This window comes from Camelina sativa, chromosome 4 (genome assembly GCF_030686135.1).
Source record: "Camelina sativa cultivar CO46 ecotype springtype chromosome 4, ASM3068613v1".
Classification (NCBI taxonomy): Eukaryota; Viridiplantae; Streptophyta; class Magnoliopsida; order Brassicales; family Brassicaceae; genus Camelina; species Camelina sativa.
The window spans coordinates 25353847-25371692 of NC_141883.1; the positions used below are offsets into that span (position 1 = coordinate 25353847).

Sequence of the window (17846 nt, forward strand, 5' to 3'; positions counted from 1 at the left end):
CAATTCAACTGTACTGGGTTATGCGGTCAGGGAGAAAAAGGTAAAACAACAGTGTCTTTTTTCTTTTTTTTTTTTTGTTCCCTTCCATCCATCAGTGTATATAAACACAGTTTTTTTCTTTTCATTTTTTTGTTTGTTTGTCCACACAACCCTAAAACCCTTCACGCCGAATAAACCCTTCAACTTCGATTCCTCGCGCCGCTTACCCACTCTTTGAAATCACCCGATTAAAGTCCCCAGTTGTAACAATCTCGAAACGACAGAGACTCTGCTAAACCCTAATTGTCTCCCTTCTTGCAGAATCCCTAATCTCCTCGAACTAATTAGCACAGTTTTACACACCCTCAGACAGCGCCACCGTCAAACGTCATGGCTCAAGCTCAAACCACAGAGGTGTGTTTCAATATTCATTCACCGCTCTTTATTGTTTCCCATGGTGGTTCGATTTCTGTTTTTGGGGATGGTTTAATCTTATTGTTTTTTTTATCCAGGGAGCATCCCAGGTGGTCGAATCTGTTAGATTCAGTTTCATGACAGAGAAAGATGTTCGGAAGCATAGTTTCCTGAAAGTTACGAGTCCTGTATTACTTGATAACGTTGAGAGGCCTGTTCGTGGTGGTCTCTATGATCCTATCATGGGTCCTTTAAATGATAAAGAAGCGTAAGTTTTCTTCTATAAGTTGGTTTGGGATAATTGATCTTTATTGCTCTGATAATCTTGTTTATAGTTCCAAATGATGCGCTCTTCATTATGTTTGGTTTCCCTAAAGCTTTTATTGTCCTCTTTATGCAGTTGTGAATCATGTGGTCAGCTCAAGCTTTGTTGTCCAGGACATTGTGGTCATATCGAGCTTGTCTATCCTATTTACCATCCTTTGCTGTTCAGTCTTCTTTACAATTTTTTGCAGAGGACCTGTTTCTTCTGTCATCACTTTATGGCAAAAGCGAATGACGTAAGATATTTATATATATATATATATATATATGATAAGTTTCATATAGTTGCGTCTCATTCGCACTTACTAATGCTTGAAGCTCCTTTCTCATGTTTCTTTTTTTTTGTTTTGTTCAATTGAAGGTTGAGAAATGTGTTTCTCAGCTGAAACTTATTATGAAGGGTGATGTAGTTTCCGCGAAGCAAGTGGAGGTTAAAAGTGACAGAACTTCTACTGAGTCAGAGAATAGTGACGTAAGCTGTGATTCAGGTTTAACCAATGATTCATCCCAAGAATGTGAAGATTCTGATATGGGAGACCAGAGATGGACATCTCTTCAGTTTGCTGAAGTCACTGCTGTCATGAAGAATTTTATGAAGTTGTCATCAAAGGAGTGTGATAAATGCAAAGCAAAAAATCCTAAATTGGAGAAACCTATGTTCGGATGGATTCGCATGGTATGTCCTCTTAAAAGTTATTGATATTCTTTAATCAAAATTTGTTCGTCAAAGTAATTTTCTTATGGTATGCATAAATGAAAATTTAGTCCATTTTTCTAATTGGGAAAAAAAACAAAGTTCTTGTTCAATTAGGTAGATTAGCAAACTCATTCGATTCCAGATTGGCGAGTCTTTGGAGTTTTAGGTATTGAGTGTTCCATTTAGCCCTAATGTTTGCTCTGTAGTTTTGTGTGTGTATGAGAAGTGCCTTAGGAAGCATCATTAGCCGAATCCCATTAAATTCAGTATGCCCCTGTTTTACTCATTTTTTTTATCTTAGTAACAATAACTTTCACAACTTGTTTTGGCATTTGATGATAAAACACTTTGAATTTTTTTACTGAACCCTTCATTTCTTTTGTATTATTTCTCCCATGATATTGCAATTGGTTCAAAGACCCTATGAAGTCAGTCACATAAAAGGACCTCGTACTTTTTGTTTTGATTCTGTGGATTCTAGAGAATGTGTGTGTTGCGCTCATACTCCTGTAGTTTTTCCGTTTACAAGTCTTATTCATGGACATTATATTTCTACATGTGTGCACTGGATTGACAAAGTGAATTTCCACGTCCAGCATGGTTCTGTTTTTTTTTTTGCTTTCTATTATTTATGTGATGCTCCTCCTTGATATCTTCAAAAGCTGTAATATTCCTTATCAATAACAATCTTTTTAAACAGAAAGGTATGAAAGCATCCGCAGTTGGAGCTAATGTGATTCGAGGGCTTAAGGTAAAGAAGTCCACAAGCCGTGTTGAAAATCCTGATGACTGTGATGATAGTGGTATCGATGCATTATCAGAAGCTGAAGATAGTGGTAAAGAGAACAGAGAAAAGTCTACGGAAATATCTAAAGAGTTTGAACAGCATAAGGATGATTCTAAAAGAGACCTTTTGCCTAGTGAGGTTTGTTACTGATATATCTTAACTTTACAATTAGGCGCGGTCAATATTTTCCACTTCGTTAGTAGTGTGTTGATATTATTACACTTGTATCAGGTGAGGGAAATCTTAAAAGATCTGTGGCAAAATGAGCATGAGTACTGCTCCTTCATTGGTGATCTTTGGCAGAGTGGATCTGAAAAAGTTGACTACTCCATGTTCTTTTTAGAGAGTGTTCTTGTGCCTCCTATTAAATTTAGACCTCCAACAAAAGGAGGTGATAGTGTGAGTAATTCCTTACAAGTGATACTGTTTGGTTGCTGTTATATCGTATCTAATTTTTGGAGTTCCTTTTAATTTTGTAACTTTTGGCGTTGCCTTTGTGGGTCAATTTCTATCCATTTTCTCTCAATTTTTCATTTCCATTTTTTTTCTCCTGTTGTTGTTCCCATAAACTCCTGTATAACCGCTCTTCCGATTTTGTTTCTTACAGGTTATGGAACATCCTCAAACCGTAGGACTGAACAAGGTCTTACTATCTAACATAACACTCGGGAATGCCTGTACTAACAAATTAGATCATTCTAAGGTAATTTCCAGATGGATGAATCTTCAAGAATCAGTCAATGTCTTGTTTGATAGCAAAACTGCCTCAGGTTAGCTTCTTGCACATTCCCTTGTTTGATATGCATCTAATCTGAAGAGCTTCCTTAGTTTTTTCTAGCTATGTGTAGCAACTGGCTGCCCCACTTTTCTATCTGTTTCCTTGTGGACTTGACAGCCTGTTTAGAGCATCTTGTATTGGTATAGACTGACAGTTATGGCTAAATTCCCTTACAGTTCAAAGCCAGAAAGACGGCTCTGGAATATGCCAATTGCTGGAGAAGAAAGAGGGTCTATTTCGGCAAAAAATGATGGGAAAGAGAGTGAATCATGCATGCAGATCTGTTATATCTCCAGATCCTTATATCGCTGTCAATGACATCGGGATTCCTCTTTGTTTTGCTTTGAAATTGATATTTCCCGAGGTATGATGTCATATGTCAGTAAATTGAACTTGTTATCTGACACATAATTACTTCACCGAATTTCACGAGTACTCTTTGGCTGTTAAATCCCACGTCCCAACAGGCTTAGATGGTTAAATATTGTGTTATTGATCTGAAATTTATTGTGAAGACAACTGTTGCTTTTACTTGTATTGTAAAATTTTAAACACCTTTCCACGTGCAAGCCTCCATAGTCTTTTTGTAAATTTGATTTCATATCAGATTTTGCATCGTTTTCCTTTTGCGTTAGATATTACATCATTTTGCTTAGATGTACAAGGATACATGTCTGACCTGTAGTGTAAGCTTATGTTTGGATTTCCAATAATCGAAGTTAATTGTATTGCGCAGAGGGTGACTATTTACAATGTTGAAATGTTAATGGAAGCTATCATTAATGGTCCTGACATTCATCCTGGAGCTACCCATTTCTCTGACAAATTATCTACAGTGAAGTTGCCTTCGGACAGAAAAGAACGAATTGCAATTGCAAGAAAATTAGGGTCCTCACGAGGAGCCACTACAGAACTTGGGAAAACTTGTGATATCAACTTTGAAGGTAAAGTAGTCTATCGACATATACGAGATGGTGACGTCGTCCTTGTGAATCGTCAGGTGTGGACGCATACTGTTTTATTTCATCAATATTGCCTGTCTAAAATGTTTCTCAATTTTGTATTTTGGTCGTAGGCATTGTATTCTTGGTCTTCACTTCTTTGTCTTTGCTAAATGTTTATTTATGTTCCATGTATTTCTTTTCAATGGCAGCCAACATTGCATAAACCTAGCTTAATGGCGCACATTGTCCGTGTTCTGAAGGGGGAGAAAACACTTCGTCTCCACTATGCAAATTGCAGGTACACTCAATGGATATTGAGAATTCTGTCTCTTCCAGATGTCATTATTTACCTTGTTTGCAATCTCTTTTCAAATATTACATTGTTGTGGACCTTTACCATGTCTTGGTTGATCTTCCACACATTTGCTTTTTATCTCTCAAAACTGGCTTAAAATACTTGCTTTCGTTCCAGTACATACAATGCAGATTTTGATGGTGATGAGATGAATGTGCATTTTCCACAAGATGAGATTTCACGTGCTGAGGCCTACAATATTGTCAATGCTAACAACCAATATACCAGGCCGTCGAATGGCGATCCACTTCGAGCTTTAATTCAGGTTGTACTTTCATTCTATTTCTTCAAATCTTTAGTTTTCACGAATTGGGTTGTTTATCAGTGATTAATTATTGACGTTGCATATTTCTTAATAGGATCATATTGTCAGTTCCGTTTTGCTTACTAAGAGGGACACATTTTTGGACAAAGATCAATTTAATCAGCTTCTCTTCAGTTCCGGTGTAACTGACATGGTACTCAGTTCTTTTTCTGAAAAATCTGGCAAGAAAGTCGTGGTATCAGCTTCTGACGCAGAATTGTTGACAATTACGCCGGCTATTTTGAAACCAGTGCCTCTTTGGACCGGGAAGCAGGTAATCATTATACACACTGCTGTTTTTATGTTGGTTCTTTAATCAAGCTGGTTTTCCCACATGTTGCTATATGCTTCGATATACAAACTGTACCACTAAATATCATTATGCATCTAAAGAATGCTTTTTCTTCTCATAAACTGAGTTATGTTATGATTCTTTGCTAGGTTATCACTGCAGTGTTGAATCAGATAACCAAAGGTCACCCGCCATTCACCGTAGAGAAAGCTACCAAACTTCCAGTTGATTTCTTTAAATGTAGATCGAAAGAAGTAAAACCTAATAGTGGAGATTTGACCAAAAAGAAAGACATTGAGTCATGGAAACAGGATCTTAATGAAGATAAACTGCTCATCAGAAAAAATGAATTTGTCTGCGGTGTGATTGACAAGGCGCAGTTTGCTGACTATGGGTTGGTTCATACAGTGCATGAGCTTTATGGTTCAAATGCTGCTGGAAATTTGCTTTCCGTTTTTAGTCGTCTATTTACGGTCTTTCTTCAGGTTTGCTCTCGTTTAGTTGATAATTTTTTTTTCCATTTGTTTCAGAGCTTTGCATTCTGAATCCTGTTTTTACATCTTTCAGATTCACGGTTTCACTTGTGGAGTTGATGATCTCATTATTTTAAAAGATATGGATGAAGAGAGGACAAAGCAACTTCACGAATGTGAAAAAGTTGGTGAAAGAGTACTCCGGAAGACCTTTGGCATAGATGTTGATGTTCAGATAGGTATTCAAATCGCGCAGCAAAATATGTATTGCATTAAGTGTGCATGATTGTCACCATGGTCGTTTGTTATCATTCTGGATAAAAGATGTCCCTTTGTATAATATGAGGCATTTAAAATGTAATTTATCAAATAAACTTGATATTTTAACACATAAATATCTTGCTTGCAGATCCTCAGGACATGAGATCCAAAATTGAACGAATTCTTTATGAGGATGGGGAATCTGCCTTGGCATCTTTGGACAGGAGCATTGTAAATGATCTCAACCAGTGTTCAAGCAAGGGTGTGATGAACGATTTACTGTCTGATGGGTTACTGAAAACACCTGGAAAGAATTGTATATCGCTAATGACGATATCTGGGGCTAAGGGCAGTAAGGTGAGTTTGTGGTGACTCCTTTGGTATGTAGTGTTGGTTGTTCAAGTACGCATTTGCAGTATCTAAAAGTGGGTTTGCAATATGTTCTTAGAACCCTTTGTCTTCCCTCTGCAGATTATTAGCTCATGCCAACTTTTCCAAACTAAAACTTTTAATTTTTAGGGAATGGAGAAAAAATAAGCTTGTTTCCCAAAAAATTGATAGCTTAATTTCATCAATTTGATATAGGATTACTTTTGTTGTTTTTCCAATAGAGCCTATGTGTGTTGAAAGTAAAATTTGGGAGGCTAAGCTTTATCTTTTCCTTCTCATGTTGTCGACTTTGAGCAGGTTAACTTTCAGCAAATCTCTTCACACCTTGGCCAGCAAGATTTAGAAGGAAAAAGAGTTCCCCGAATGGTTTCTGGGAAGACATTGCCATGTTTCCATCCATGGGACTGGTCCCCTAGGGCTGGGGGTTTTATTAGTGACAGATTTCTTAGTGGTCTTCGCCCCCAAGAATATTACTTTCATTGCATGGCTGGACGAGAAGGGTAACTAACACTTTTAACTCAAGTCTCATATTATTCTAGTACCCTAACCCTATTCTAGTACACTTTTAAAATATATAGGTGTGTCAAACTTTTTATCTAAGACTCCATATAGTGGAGCATATGTGTTAAAATTTTACTAGGTTGAAGGTATTTTGTTGTAATCTCTATGATAAATCTGTCAAGAGTCGGTCAGCATCAGCTGGTTTGTCATCTTTATTTTGTTGTTTTTGAACACTTAAAACATTCTGGTCTGCAGGTTAGTCGATACTGCAGTAAAGACATCGCGTAGTGGGTATCTGCAAAGATGCTTGATGAAAAATCTTGAGAGTCTTAAAGTCAACTATGATTGTACTGTCCGGGATGCTGATGGATCCATCATTCAGTTCCAATATGGTGAAGATGGTGTGGATGTTCATCGGTCTAGCTTCATTGGAAAGTTCAAAGAACTGACAGTGGTAAGCATTCCTTTTTGAACGGTTTGCCCTTTTCCTTATTTGCTCTTGGGAAGCTTATGTCGTTACTCTGGTCCAGAATCAAGATATGGTCCTCCAAAGATGCAGTGAAGACATGCTATCTGGGTCCAGTAGTTACATCAGTGATCTGCCTATTAGTCTTAAGAAGGATGCTGAGAAATTTGTCGAGGCAATGCCAATGAATGAACGTATTGATTCTAAATTTGTGAGACAAGAAGAACTACTGAAGCTGGTGAAGTCAAAATTTTTTGCAAGTCTTGCCCAGCCAGGGGAGCCTGTAGGTGTACTTGCTGCCCAGTCTGTAGGAGAGCCATCAACACAGATGACGTGAGTTGTTTTACTTTCTTATGTTTTGGTCTTTCACCCTTGAAAATTAGGAACTGAATTACATTGGTACTGAAATATAAATCTTACATTCGTACTTAAATCACATTGATATGCAGCTTTTGACTTTGGTTTTGCGTCATTCATGAAATATTAGCTTATGAAATCCTTTGTTCTGTTCTGTCAATTTTCAGGTTGAATACTTTCCATCTTGCTGGACGTGGAGAGATGAATGTGACACTTGGAATTCCACGTTTGCAAGAGATTTTGATGACTGCTGCAGCAGACATTAAGACACCAATAATGACTTGCCCTTTGCTGAAGGGCAAAACAAAGTAAGTTGGTTTAATTACGTTGGCTTTAACTATATATGCTCGACTACTTTCTCGACCACTTTCATATTATAAACGATTCTAACTTTTATGATCTGTCGTTTGTGCAGAGAGGATGCAAGTCATATTACTGATAAGTTGAGGAAGATTACCGTGGCAGATATAATAAAGAGTATGGAACTTTCAGTTGTACCATATACGGTTCATAAGAATGAAGTTTGTAGTATTCACAAGCTTAAGATAAAACTCTACAAGCCAGAGCATTATCCGAAGCACACTGATATCACTGAAGAAGATTGGGAAGAGACGATGACGGCTGTGTTTTTGAGGAAGTTGGAAGATGCGATAGATATTCACATGAAAATGCTCCATAGGATAAGGGGCATAAGAAATTTTGTGGAAGACACTAGTCCAAGAGCTGGGAATGAAACTGATAATGATGATTCTGTAAGTGGAAAGCAGACTGAAGATGATGATGATGATGGTGAGGGTACAGAGGTTGATGATCTTGGTTCAGATGCACAGAAGCGGAAGCAACAAGCAATAGATGAGATGGATTATGAGGAAAATTCTGACAATGAGACAAACGAACCGTCGTCAATTAGTGGAGTAGAAGACCCTGAGATGGATAGTGAGGATGAGGACGCAGAAGTTAGCAAGGAAGGTACTCCGGAACCACAGGAAGAGACTCTGGAACCCCAGAAAAAGGTAAAAACGGTAAAGAAAGTTAAAGAACAGAGTAAAAAAAAGAGACGGAAATTTGTTGAAGCTAAAGGAGACAGAAATATCTTGGTGGAATGTAAAGGAAAAAAATTTGAGGTCCATTTCAGGTTTTGTGCCGGGGAGCCTCATATTTTACTTGCCCAGGTACCCTTTTTTGTAAAGCTATGTCTCTTACAGTTTTGATGTGTGCAAGGCCCTCATTTAAAAAAAGTTGTTTAAACTTTCTTTCTTACAGATTGCTCAGAAAACAGCGCAGAAGGTTTTCATCCAGAATTCTGGGAAGATCGAAAGATGCACAGTGGCAAATTGTGGTGATCCTCAAGTGATCTACCATGGAGACAATCCAAAGGAGAGAAGGGAAATCTCCAACGATGAAAAGAAAGCCTCACCAGCACTCCACGCATCAGGGGTTGATTTCCCTGCACTATGGGAATTCCAAGATAAACTTGATGTCAGGTACCTGTACAGCAACAGCATTCACGATATGCTCAACATTTTTGGAGTCGAAGCAGCAAGAGAAACTATAATCAGAGAAATAAACCATGTCTTCAAATCATACGGTATTTCTGTAAGCATCAGACACTTGAACCTCATTGCGGACTACATGACATTCTCTGGTGGATACCGACCAATGAGCCGTATGGGAGGAATTGCAGAATCAACTTCACCATTTTGCAGAATGACATTTGAAACAGCCACTAAATTCATTGTCCAAGCAGCTACTTATGGAGAAAAGGACACGCTAGAAACTCCCTCTGCTAGGATCTGTCTTGGCTTGCCCGCGCTTTCAGGAACCGGATGCTTTGATTTGATGCAGAGAGTGGAGCTCTGAGATATTCAGTACACATTCATATGATCTATTGTTTCGTCAACAAGATAGGGAGGCTTTGGGTTTTATGGTCGTTAACAGGGGGAAACCACCATACTTGAATGTTTCTCAAGTCTGATGTCATTCACTTTGATGTTGATTCGTCTGTCAAATCCTCAGGTGGAGCCATCTTGCTCAGTTATCTCTAATTTTATATTTGTAGTTTGCAACCTTTATTTAGTTGTTCTGTTTTCCCATAAGTGGATAGATGTATCTGCCGACATATTGAGAAAACGTTTGGAGCAATTTTGAGTGACGTCTTGATTCTGATTTGATGCGTCTTACTTAGGATGTTGTATGCATTAGCCACCTTATTTTTGTTTCTCCTAATTGTGTTTGAAAGTCTTGTTGTGATGATAAGTAACACATTTTCTAGTCTACCATACATATCAGTTGCGTCAAGTTAAGAGTACTCTGCAGATTGAACCAATATCATGAAACAAGCTTATGGACTTCTATTATAAACTGGGACACGAATGCGTTACATTTGATGTAGTTGATTAAAATTGAAACAAACTAGTAGAAAAAGGAAGTGCAAATCTGACGAAATTTGTTACTGACAATGACAGTGAATCATTTAAATTTAAGGTCTCTAAAAATAGTACCATATTACACAGAAGAAAGGAAATGATTTCCTTCCACACAATCTGATTTGACAATATAATAATAGTACATCAATTATTTATAACAATAATTGATAAAAAAGATGAATGAAACAAAATTAAGAGTCTGTAATTCAGTATGTGATGTTTGGAGAGAAAAACACAAAACACAAGAGCGGAGGAAAACGACGACGTCTTGACTCTTGAGACGGCCCCCCCTCGTGCAGTCTTGAAAATCTCTCCCTCGTAAGTTTTATGGTCAACCCCTTCCGACACCTCTTTTATTACGTACTCTCCTCCTTGGCTCCTTGTTTCTTTCTTAAAAATATTTCTCACTTGATTCACTACTGCATTCTCATAATTATTACTGCTTATTTTTTTATTTATGCAAAAATCACAGTTCTCTTCTCTGTTTCCACATATTAATCTTAATTAGTAGATCTAGCATTGGATGTTTTTTCATCACACTCAGATCGATGTCCTCCATCGCTGCAAGAATGCTTGCATGTTTCACTAAACATTTTGCTCTTTCTTTCCCAAACCCAAGACTAACATTTTTATTTGTTCCCTTCATTTTTCACTCCCTAGTTTTTTTAGTTAACATCTCTAAATCCGTGTATTGCCATGTTCTTTTTGTGGGTCTTGACATCACTAGCTCTCACCAATACATTGTTTTAGTATTAAGCAAGATTCAATAAATAGTAACAGTTTATTTGTCTTTCTATAATGGGTTCATTAATTATTTTCTAGATGATTGATTATCATGTGCGTATATATATTACTCCCTCCGTTTCAAAATATAAGATGTTTTAGAGAAGTTTTTTGTTTTATAATATAAGATGTTTTCAAGTTTATATGGAATTTTTAGATTAGTTTAGTATTTTATATTATGGAGTATTGTTTATGATTGGTTGAATTTGTTAAAAGTAAAGATTTCTTAATATGCATGCTTTAGTTAAAACTTCCTATATTTTGAAACGGAGGTAGTATTATTTTTTTTTGCTTAATTTGTTACCTTTTTCTTTCTTTAATGGTAAATCAAGAGAAATAATCCTAGCTAGACCAAATCCCAAGCATAACTCTATCGGGTAATCGTTTAGAATCTCTTCCAATTGAGAATGGATTTAGAAAGACTAGACTATTCGCTTCTGTGAAAAGGCTGATGCTGACCACTAGCCCAACCCTAGATCAAAATCAATATTTTCTTCGACTAGCAAAACATATTTATTATACTACGGACTTTCCGTTAACTATTGTATTCCAAAACAACGTAACTATATATTCTACAATTAGATCATCATTACAAGAATGAAGCAAAAGTGTGTATTTATATATTTTTACATAGTAAAAATCTTGTATCTTTTGATGTACTCTTAGAAGGGTGTTTCAATGTGGAATATATTATCATACTCGTTTATAACCGACAAAAACAATATAAAAGACACAAGTGAAAAATACAAAATTTCTACTTCAATCATTGGAGTAGTTAATCGAGTTTAGATTTAGTTATTTGGCAATTCTTTATTTTTGTTAATGTTATAGATCATTGGAGCAATTCTTTCTTGCTTTCTTGAATTTCACTAATTTTCTCGTATGTGTACCCACCAAACAAGAAAAGGTGGTCTAAAGATTTTATTTAAACTTTATTTGAATGCTGCACTCATTTTTTCTTCCTTTTATTAAATATTCACCCTTTTTGCTTTAAGGAAAAAAGAAAGTAGGAAAATTGATAACATATATTGCTATAATATTTTTTTTGTTATTGAAATACGATTAAATTAAATTATATGATAGTTTAAATGATAAAATGCGCTCCTATCTATCATAACAAATGATGGGAATAATTTTATTTTTTGGTTGTTGCTAAGAATATGATGAGAATAATTACTAGGTTGCCATGAGTGTGTGTGTGTGTTTTCCATCGTGTATATAAGCATAATTACAAACAAAAAATGTAGGTGATATACACATTAGGTGAAGCCTAGAGTTTGTGTGGTACACTTCCTTTAAATTTGAATTGTGCAAAATAAATTAGTAGGTTACTATTTCTCTTCCACAATGTCCTCACCAACAACATATTATATATATTTTGCTTTTCTTTTATATTAACTGGCGCAGTTGTCTTCGAGACTGTCTTTTTTTTTTTTTTTTTGGGATGCAGAACATAAAAACGAATGGAACGAACCGACGAAATAAGAACAAACGTGCATGGTTAAATAAGAAGATCAGATCAAACGAAACAAATGGAGTTAATTGGTTTTTATAAATATTTTTTTCAAGCTCGTCGGTACCTTCAATAATTTTTTCAAGTAGAATTGAAAGATTTTACTTGTTTTTCTAGAGATAGATTTACTAATTGTAGTATTAGACATATTTTTCGAGAGGATAATATATGTGCCGATAAACTTGCGAAATGTGTAAGAACACGAAATTTTTGTTTTTCCCATGTAAGCTTGTCGATACCTAATTGGTTTGCTTTTGAATAGAGCAAATTTCGGATAACTTAATATACAGGATTTTATTGTAAAAAAAAAAAAAAAAAAAAAAAATCAAGCAAAAAATTAAAAAAATAGAAAGAGATACACTCATACACAATAAACTAGCGGTGGGCATTCGGTTATCGGTTCGAGTATCGGTTTGGGTTCGGTTCGGATAATTTAGGTTTCGGGTAATTTGGGTTTATAATTTGTAGAATCATATAGGTATTATGGAAAATTTGGTTCGGTTCGGGTTTTTTCGGGTTTGGGGTTGGTTCGGATATTTTTTTGGAATACCGAAATATATCTGATATGTTTTGGGTTCGGTTCAATATAAATATTTTTTACCCATCTAGAACCGAAATACTCATATATAACTAAAAATACCCTATATATAAATTGAATAACTATATCAAATTTTATGAAGTTATAACTAAAAAATCATACCAAAATAACTAAACTAAAGTTAGAAACTAAAGACAAGCAAAACAAACAAAAGAAAACATAATCCAAAACATTAACAAGTAGTAGAGTAGTAACATCCAAAATCAAATTCAAAAGTCTTATAAAAGCTAGAAGTAGGCATTGAGAAAATTGAAAGAAACAACAAGAATCAAAGAAGAGGTCGGTTATATATGGTGAAGCATTGTAGGCGTCTTCAATGTGGTGAAGCATTGTAGGCGTCTTCACTGTTTCCCTGTTTCAAAAGCAGATCAGATTGTTACTAAGTGTAGTAGTGTACTAACAAGTAACAAGCAACAAAAGATCATGAAATTACCTTATATCCGATTATGATTCTAGTAATATCAACTAAAAAGTGTAATTGTGAATGCAATCTCAACTGATAAACACACATAAAGATTACATATGTGAAAAATGATAAACAACATAGGTTCAGATATATATGGGTACTAATTGGGTATCGGTTCAGATAGGGTAATACCCAATACTCAAAAGTATTTACAATTAAGATCCAACTAATATATTGGGGAAGATCCATACCCGATCCGAACGGGGTTTTTCGGTTCGATTCCAATACAAATATTTCGGATCGGGTATTTTGCCCAGACCTACGATAAACAAAAAGGAAACCTACCTATATGACAAGCTAAGTACAACTACAAGTCTATCCAAAAGATTTTTAATTAATAACACTACATTCACGGCAAATCCAACTCTTTTTACTACGTGTATAACTAACCACAGTATGCTATTTTAAAATTAAAATAATGACTACAATTTGTATTTATTGCGGTTCTACCAGTTGAACTAGCAAACAGAATCACTATTTAAACCTTTAGTCGTAGTATCGATAAAACTGTTTCAAATAAGAAACATCACATGCAATATAAATGTTCATATAGAATTAATGATGTCATGACCCGACACATAGATTTTAAATATTGGCATATATACAGTATATACATAAATACGTCACATCCAAAAATAAAACCTAAGCACGAAGAGGGGACATAGAGCCATGGTGATGGCTTCTCTCTCCTTCTCTATGCATTTATATAAAACATAGATCACATATACAAATAGTCACAATATGTGGCTTGTGAGGGCCCAGCCTCTTGTAGAAGGCCCGAAGTCTTATTGCGTTGAAACTCTTCTAAATATGAGTTTTTACCTACTAAAGACCCATATTATATCAATTCCGAAGAATGTTTTCTCTCAAGTTATATACTAAGGTATCTATGATTACTATAGGCTATAAGATTAGGTATTTTAATTTCCATTATCATATGTTGAACTATTACATCCAAGCAAAGTATCTACTTTATCTATATTAGTTTTATACTCCACAGAATGGTGGTCACATATTAGTTGACGGAAGGTACGATCGTTTATCGTTTTAAATGGATTCATCAAAAATTTTACAAACAGACATTGGTGAAACTTTTTTAGCTACGTAAACATCACATTTTAAATGTGTAACGATGAAAAAAAATCTACAACGGAATTAATTATTCAACCACTATATATTTTTTTATAAAGATATATATAGTAGGCCTATCCATCTTTAATACACAAATTATTGGTTATGCTTCGGCACAGTTAAATGCTGCAATAGCCTATATAGATCAAGTTGTTGTGTGAATGTGTTTCGCATATTTAACTGGTTGGTCGGATTGAATAAGAGGTCGAAATCTAATGTAGATGTTACTGGTGAAAATAGTACTCATGTTTATAACCTACATATATTGCCAAAAAACCAACATTACAAATGCAACAGTGAACATGAAATGTTCTCTGTGAACATGTGGTCCGTTTTGTGCATAAATAGTGTCATGATGGATATATAAAACCAAATTATGTCATCACAAAAATAACACTATAATAGTGACAATAAATTTAAAATCATGATGTTTATTAATCTTCGGAGCTAAATCTTATATGCCTAATCATCACATCTTTAATGTACTAATTAAATTTGATAAATGCCAACTCACGTACGTATATATAATCTGAATGGGTTTAGTGAGAATTAGAATGGAAATCAAAGTTTTACTTTGAACTACGATATGTGGTAATGTGGGTCCATATATCCAGATTTAGATGATATATTATATCATCACCAACTGAACTTTGCATCATATGTGGTTTATCGCAACAAATATGGATAACTTACTCGGTGCGCAAAAAGTTTACGGTAGAGTTTGGGTCATCGTCAGAGAAAAATGAGTTATGTTTTCACATATATATACTATCAAGTATTCGTTTTTATGGAAGGAAAGCATAGAATTTCCTAGTGAGACCATCCCGAGCTAGTTAGAAGAAAACATATTTTTCTTTAATCTAACGTCCAAGCTCTCTTCAAATCGATAGAACTGCATTTCGTAGCTAAGAAAACCCAAGACCGCATTTGTTTTTATTTATTTATTTATTTCACACCAACTATAATAAATAGTTTTCACCCCAAAATAATTGTGTTCCGCATTTTTTTATTTCGACCAATATTTCATTCTTCCATAGTTCATCGATTTGAATTTGTGCCATAACAAAAAAGAAGAAGATATATATATATATATATATATATTATATAATTGTTTGTTGTGCTTGTGCATAAGAATAATAATAGTAATATTGTATATAGATCAGCAAAGTTTGTCCAAAGGAAAAAAGTAATATACAGATATTGGGTAAAGTGAAGAAAGAAAGAAAAGGAACAGTGAGGCAGGATCTGCGGTGGGGATTTGGACATTCAATGATCTTACCGTTTGAGGGAAAGCCGACCATTGATGCGCACACCAATGCAATTGCTTCTCTCTCTCTTTTTTTTTTTTTTTTTTTTTCTCATATACTATATCCCCTAATACTTATACAACTCATAAAGTAAAATGATAATTAACATAAGCAATAACTAAATAATGTTTTATTTTGGTTCATCATTCCCTATTAATAATGCATGTAGTATACTAATAGACAATCAAAACCCCCCAAAAAGCTTTTGCGAATACATTCCATTTTTCTTTCGGGTCCTCGTACTTGATTAGCAATTTTTTTTTTATTAATTATTGAATTCCCATGTGTTTACAACTCTTTTTTTTCTTGTTTATTTTATAATCAAAATTTGTTTGATAAAGACATCCATTATATGCGAATCTAGATTCTGAAAAATAACAAAAATTAGTATAAATCTAGGACAATGTCATGATATATTTAAAGCAATCAAGAAAAAAAATATTATTCATCGAAATTATTTTCTTACATATATATATATGCAGTATTATTATTCATTACTCAAAAAAAAAATAAGTAATAAATCTTAATGAATACCCTTGGTCTACCTTTGTAAAACTTTTTTTTGTAAAGCTATCCAAAATTATAATAATATTTATGAATTTTCTTATTGTTTAATCAGAATTGTGTCCTATATTTATGCTATTTTCAATTATTTTTTATTTAATTAGCTCACGAGTCAGGAAAGACGTCACAATCTTGTGCAATTTATTCGTCCATATATCAGTATACAGAATTATTATCTTCAAATTTACTGTGTATCAAAACTATAGTTTTATGGTCTGAATGGTAACAGTGGATTTGGTAGTACGGAACTAATGATTTGAAAGTGCGGTACGGTTCAATTGCGGTACGTGCGGAATAAAAGTATTTGCGGTACAAGTGCGGTTTATGCAAAATAAGCGGTACACAATGAGTGTTTGATTGGTGAAAAAACTATTAGCGGTATTGTTAATATGAAATTTTTCAGTTGTTAATCAGAAATATTTTAAACATATGTTTTTCTTCAAAATAAAAATTTCTGCTTTAAACATAAGTAAATTGGATTACAAATTAATCTTTTTTTTTTATCTGTTTTGTTTTTATGTTTTTAATATAAACAACTGGATTGCAAATTTTTATATAACAATGATCTAAGAGGGAAAAAAAGAGGGAGAATATATAGCCTAGATAAAATCATAGACATATATATATGTGGGAGATAAAACAATAACTATACACTATTTTAATTATAATCAAAATAATAAAATATATAGAAAAATAATTCACTGCGGTTTTCTTCCGACCGTTGGGTAATAAATATGTTTGAGTTGTTACAACGGTCAAATACATTTTGCCTTCTCAAAAAACGCACCCACCTCTTTTTGTTTTTTTTTATAAAACCACAAATTAATAATAATTGTTGTGATTGATGAAAGATGTGCGTTATTCATAAATCTTCTCTCAATTCCGCAAATAAAAAGTCTCCATTCATAGCCTTAAATTGATAAAAAATGGCCTCTTCTTTTATTTTATTTTAAGGAAAGGCTTTAAGATAAGAAAAATTGTTTGGGAATTGGGATGAGAGCCAATCTCCGAAAAGCAGTTACATTATCTTTGTATGATGTATCTGAACCTCATATGCTTTATGTTTTTTTTTCCTTTTTTTTTTTTATGTTGTTGTTGTTGTCAAATACGTTCATTTTCATATATTAATCGTGTTTCACTCATATTGGTGATAAATAAAAATTCCAATATTCCATACAGCCAATATAGTAAGGTCGAATAGCTTTTTGTTATATATGTTGGCTAAGATGTCTTTGGTATATTAGCATATTAACGTATACTCTCCATCCAAGCCCTAATCCTCAATGCCTAAGTGGCCATTGATATATTATCTTTACTTGCATATTAGCCTAGCTACTTGTATGAATTGGCATCCGTGTTATATATATATTGCAGTACATTTACGTACATATTAATCCACTGACGTGAAATACTTTAGTACTTGTAATAGAAAGAAAAAGAGGCAATACATATGATCCTCTTCATATAATAAACTCAATACAGTAGAACCTCTATAAATTAATACTCTTTAAATTAATACTCACTATAAATTAATAAAAATTTTCGGTCCCAAATTGGACCGGTGTAAAAAAATGACATATTTCGATAAAATAATAAGATAATAATTTTTTGGAAATTTTATGTAAAAATATGGTCTCATCAATATCATAAATTAATAATCATATAAACTAATATATATATATATATATATATATATATTTCTAATAAAATCTAGTGAAATATGACTCTATTGTTGT

General features: G+C 34.1%; 1 protein-coding gene across 3 annotated transcripts; it reads left to right on the forward strand.

Annotated features, from left to right (window-relative positions):
• Positions 1–102: 102 nt before the first annotated feature.
• Positions 103–9488, forward strand: LOC104781674 (DNA-directed RNA polymerase I subunit 1). Of its 3 annotated transcripts, none has more exons than XM_087510699.1 (21): positions 103–393; positions 492–661; positions 794–953; positions 1079–1393; positions 2115–2339; positions 2433–2600; positions 2809–2971; positions 3156–3343; positions 3716–3979; positions 4133–4221; positions 4396–4543; positions 4638–4856; positions 5024–5359; positions 5442–5586; positions 5757–5965; positions 6296–6498; positions 6755–6953; positions 7030–7298; positions 7490–7630; positions 7738–8494; positions 8586–9488. In XM_087510699.1, exons 1-21 carry the CDS (start codon positions 370–372, stop codon positions 9180–9182), a joined length of 4989 nt encoding a protein of 1662 aa, XP_087366825.1. In that variant the 5' UTR covers positions 103–369; the 3' UTR covers positions 9183–9488. The 3 variants fall into 3 exon arrangements, with proteins under 3 accessions (XP_087366825.1, XP_087366826.1, XP_087366827.1); XM_087510700.1 differs by having other exon boundaries at positions 125–393; positions 2119–2339; XM_087510701.1 differs by having other exon boundaries at positions 132–393; positions 3716–3923.
• Positions 9489–17846: the final 8358 nt, after the last annotated feature.